Here is a 4,180-nt window from a genome sequence, read left to right as displayed (position 1 = left end):
GGGGTAGATCCAGAGGGGGCACCTGGCCATGCGGCATGCACCCTAAAAAATATTTTTTTGGGCAAATTTCTATGCAAATACGTTTTTTCGCGCTTCGCGCGAACTTCTATCTTTCTTTATTGTGTTTTAGTCCCTTTGAAATAAATCCGTTAATATCAAACGTGCTATGTATATCATGGCATACTGCGCCGCAGTATTCCTCACACTGTAATTAGATTTAGTGTACTTCGCCTACCCATTGTTTCGCTACAGTGTAGCGTGCGTTTGCTCTCGTTATGAAATAAGTTATGCTTTGCAACGAAAGACTTTAAATTCCATTTATTGAGGAATATTATCATTTAAGTCCTTGTAAAGGAAAATAGTCCAACATTTAGACTACCTTGTTTCTATTATTACCGAAAGAGTGGTTAAACATCCTGGAAAGGTAAGCACGTTTAAGAATCGATAAATGTATACGTTAGGTGGCGATATGGCCCTAGAACAGGATAGAACTATCAACGTTTAATTGATTCGTGAATCAACTAAATTGCATAGTGCTGTGCCGCTTTACATTTTGCTTTTTTCGTACGTCCTCGAGATAACTTAATCATTTTAGTTTTGAAACATAATTTTAAGACACGTACACTAGTAACTAGGTATAAGCTATGATAATTTTGTTTAAATTCAATTTCGCTTTTTAAACCGTTTGCTATATTATAGGTCCCCAATTGTTTTATAAAAGTTTTATTTGTAATCGTCGATTTTAAACCGTGTGTTCGGCGTTTGGTTACCACTCTCGACTAACAAAGTATGACGAAATTACGGTAATTTATTTTGAGAATTAAGCCACTAGTGGCACTGTTTGTTACGTCACATTTTAAGAAACGTCTATTTTTCAAAGGGTTGATGTTTTTTACTTCCCTTACACTCTATACAGCAAAGCTTAAGTAATAAATATTGCAATTTATTGATAGAAAAAATATAATAAAAAATATAAATATATATCATAGGAATAAGTTGCATACATACTAAAGCGTATATATGAAGATTATAAAAGGAAAACAAACAAAAATAAATACGGAACTTGAACGAAAGTGTTTAAATAACAAACTAACATTGACTAAATAACCACGTAGTTATCCAATGTTGTTAGCGTTTCGTTGTGCTAAAAATACTATTCGAGGAATAACATCTGACAAATTCGACAATGCTGTTAAAAAATTGTTAGCCATGGATAAAAAATAGTTGTAAAAAAGCACCGTTCGAATGCGTGTGTGGTATAATTTAAATTTGTTAAAACGTGAATTGTATGATCTGTAAAGAAAGTGAAATGAATGTCTGCAACCAAAACAGCGTTGCAATAAATTAAGTGAACCTCATTGTACTTCGTAATCAATGAGAAAATAAACAAATATGCGGTAAAGAAAATAAATAATATAAAAAGTATAAAAAAACGGTCGCCCGGCGAATAGGCGTTGTTGCCGCCATATATATACTTGATTAAATCAAGATCGCACAAATAGAAATAAATATAAAATGACCCATCGTATGTAGATGGAACGTTTTAGATATGCTTCGGAATAACACAGGTGCAGCCAACTGAAATAAGCTCTTGTTTTTTCGAATAGGTGTTGTCTGGCTGCAATCGGTAAACCGTCACCAAAACTTTGATCGGAACGGAGTTCAGGCTTTTCGATTCAGTCATCGTGCGCGGATTAATGCAGCCTTTGCACTTGCACGTGCTTTGCTCGATGTATGACGGAATCCTGAATAGGATAATAAAGTTTTAAGTAAGCAAACTTTTCGTTTATAGAATTTTAGAACTAAAAGTTTCATATACTAATTACTATTGCAGTTAACGTTTTAAAGAGGTTAGTTTTTTTGAGGAAAATGTAGCGTGTAGAGTTCTTTTTTTATAATTTCTAAAAATACATATAAAAAAGGAGATAAAAATGTGCGAGACGCGTTCAAAATTCACAGCGATAAAACAACTGTTGTTTTATCGCTGTGAATTTTGAACGCGTCTCGCACATTTTTATCTCCTTTTTTCTTATTGTGATTTTACTTTGTGTCTAGTTGGCTTTGTGTGTCAGTCCCTGACGAAGGCTTGCCGGATAGTAAGCCGAAACGTTGGTAGAAAGTAATATATATTGCCAGAGGAACCTGTTTTAAATATACATATAAAGAGTTGCGAGAGTACCCACCTTTTCTCGTCGTTGGTCACAACTTTGGTCCAGGGGGACAAGCTTCTGTCCTCTGGCGCTGTGTGGGTGCCAAGGTATGTTTTCCGGAAATCGCATCCAGGCTGACCGTAGCTGAGATGGGCGCTTCGAGTAGGTCGACTTTTGGCCAACCGTAAGGCGCCTTCGCTGAATCGGAGAAGTCGATGGCGAGATTGCGACAGTATGGCGTTACTCATCATTATCTCGCATTCGGTTCTGCAAAAAAATATGGTTTAATATATGCATACTTAGTTTTTCAACATTTTTTGCTATTCATAGTAAGATGTTAATGTTTTAGCTTAAATACATCGAAGTGTAACGTTTAACGTGTACAGCTTAGCTCTAATTATTTTGCGAGTCGAGTCACGACCAAACGGGGCTTTCATTCCGGTCTCGACCAAGCGTGTCTTTTTTTCAAACAGGCTATTTGTCGTTGAATGTACTTTAACCGCAAAAAAACTTTTTGCCTAATCACGTGCTTACCTGTTCATAATTCCTGGATGATCGCAGTTATAATGCGATTTGATTTTTTGCCTTTCGCTCATGATGGGACCAGCGTTGGTGTATGTGCACAACATACATGTGACAAGTAATCCAAAAATTATCGACATTTTTCTTTTAGTTCTTTCGGTAAATTTCTTCGTTTTTAAACTGGCGTATAAGTTTTGTATGTATATCTACAAAAGTATATACAATCCTTCTCCTTTAAACTTTTCTTGTTGTTGTTGTTGCTGCAAACTGTTTGAAAGTATGTTTTGAAATCCAGTTGGAAGACCTGGTTTTATACAAGACAAAAAAAATCCCCAATTATTCCCCTAAAAACATTTTTTTCCATTCGATTTCGGTTGCCACTATGCTACAACGTAACGCACTGCAAATTACGCTGGCAACGCGGTTGCGTCATTTGCGTGGCGCATCATCGGCAACAGCGTGCCGAAGCGTCACCGCCTTTTTCTTGAAGAAAAAGCACGTGGTGCTTGTTGGCGGCTGCGTTTAAACAGAAAGCGCGAAACTTAAGTTAAAGTGCTGCACCATTTATTTCCAACGTTGTTCCTACATATATTTTACTGTAGACGCGGCATTTATAAACTTATTACAAAATCATGATAGTTTTTATTGACTCTAGGTTTAACCGCCTTCCTGTCCAGCGTAAAGTTGCCTTCAGGCTATGTTTTTTTTGCAGTTCCTCTTTGTGGCACGTGGGCGATTTAGCGTTTTTTAAATGGTATCGTAAAGAGAAAAGCGGTAGCAGTGTTGCAAGGTGTCATTGGTGGCGAATTAGGCAGATTTAAATCAAGTCCGAACAACTTGGCGATTAAAATGCGTTTTTACTTCAATTCAATATATACATATATATATATATATGCGCCGATACTTCAATTTTATATATATTCATATTTATAAACCGCGACTTTGACTACATATATATATATTATTATATTTGTGTGTGTGTGTGAAAATCAATGAGCAAAAATCGTCGGCACTGCACAGTGAGAGTCGCTTGCACTTTCTCTCGCAAACGCAACGTTAATTTTGCGACGCGTCGCGTGCGTTTCCGCAGCGAGCGACATAAACGTCGCATTTTTTGCACAATGCCGCCTACGCTTAATACCTACTTGTGACGAGCGCCGGCAAATTGACAAACAATGGTGAAATACGGGGAAAATTTGCCACGGGAGTGCGTGTGCCTGCCACTCGCCGACTGGTCCTTGGAATTGGTAACTGCACTGTACTGATTACGTGCTGAGGCAGGTCGAACTTTCTAAATCTAAATTTAGGCGCTGGCCGAATGCGCAGAGAATTGCGCAACGTTCGGCCAAAGATAATTCGGGTCGTTCATTTTTAAGTAAAAAACGGAAAAGGTGCAACAGCTGCATGAATGATTCGCATGCTACAGTAATCCTACCCTAAATTTCCGTTACTATATGGTGCAGAGAAGATTTTTTTTTATCATTCATCGAATTTTATTAACATTTACG

At 37.3% G+C, this 4,180-nt stretch overlaps 1 protein-coding gene across 1 annotated transcript; it reads right to left on the bottom strand.

The window, feature by feature from the left end:
• Positions 1-990: 990 nt before the first annotated feature.
• Positions 991-3,015, bottom strand: LOC146145143 (interleukin-17A-like). Its single transcript, XM_083390236.1, has 3 exons — positions 2,685-3,015; positions 2,184-2,417; positions 991-1,745 (listed from the first exon to the last, which is right to left on the bottom strand). The coding sequence occupies exons 1-3, from the start codon at positions 2,810-2,812 to the stop codon at positions 1,544-1,546; spliced, it is 564 nt and encodes a 187-aa protein (XP_083246362.1). The 5' UTR covers positions 2,813-3,015; the 3' UTR covers positions 991-1,543.
• Positions 3,016-4,180: the final 1,165 nt, after the last annotated feature.

The sequence above is a fragment of the Ascidiella aspersa genome, chromosome 5 (assembly GCF_963924565.1).
Source record: "Ascidiella aspersa chromosome 5, kaAscAspe10.2, whole genome shotgun sequence".
Lineage (NCBI taxonomy): Eukaryota > Metazoa > Chordata > Ascidiacea > Phlebobranchia > Ascidiidae > Ascidiella > Ascidiella aspersa.
Note: the sequence above shows the minus strand (reverse complement) of the source record. Positions and strands in the feature narration are given on the sequence as shown.

Bases quoted from the DNA above. Each gene is read 5' to 3' on its own strand.
- LOC146145143 (XM_083390236.1), bottom strand. From the start codon at position 2,812: ATGTCGATAATTTTTGGATTACTTGTCACATGTATGTTGTGCACATAC. The intron at 2,418-2,684 runs GTAAGCACGTGA...ATTTTTTTGCAG, and splicing joins CATCCAGGAATTATGAACAG to AACCGAATGCGAGATAATGA. The intron at 1,746-2,183 runs GTGGGTACTCTC...TATCCTATTCAG, and splicing joins GTGACCAACGACGAGAAAAG to GATTCCGTCATACATCGAGC.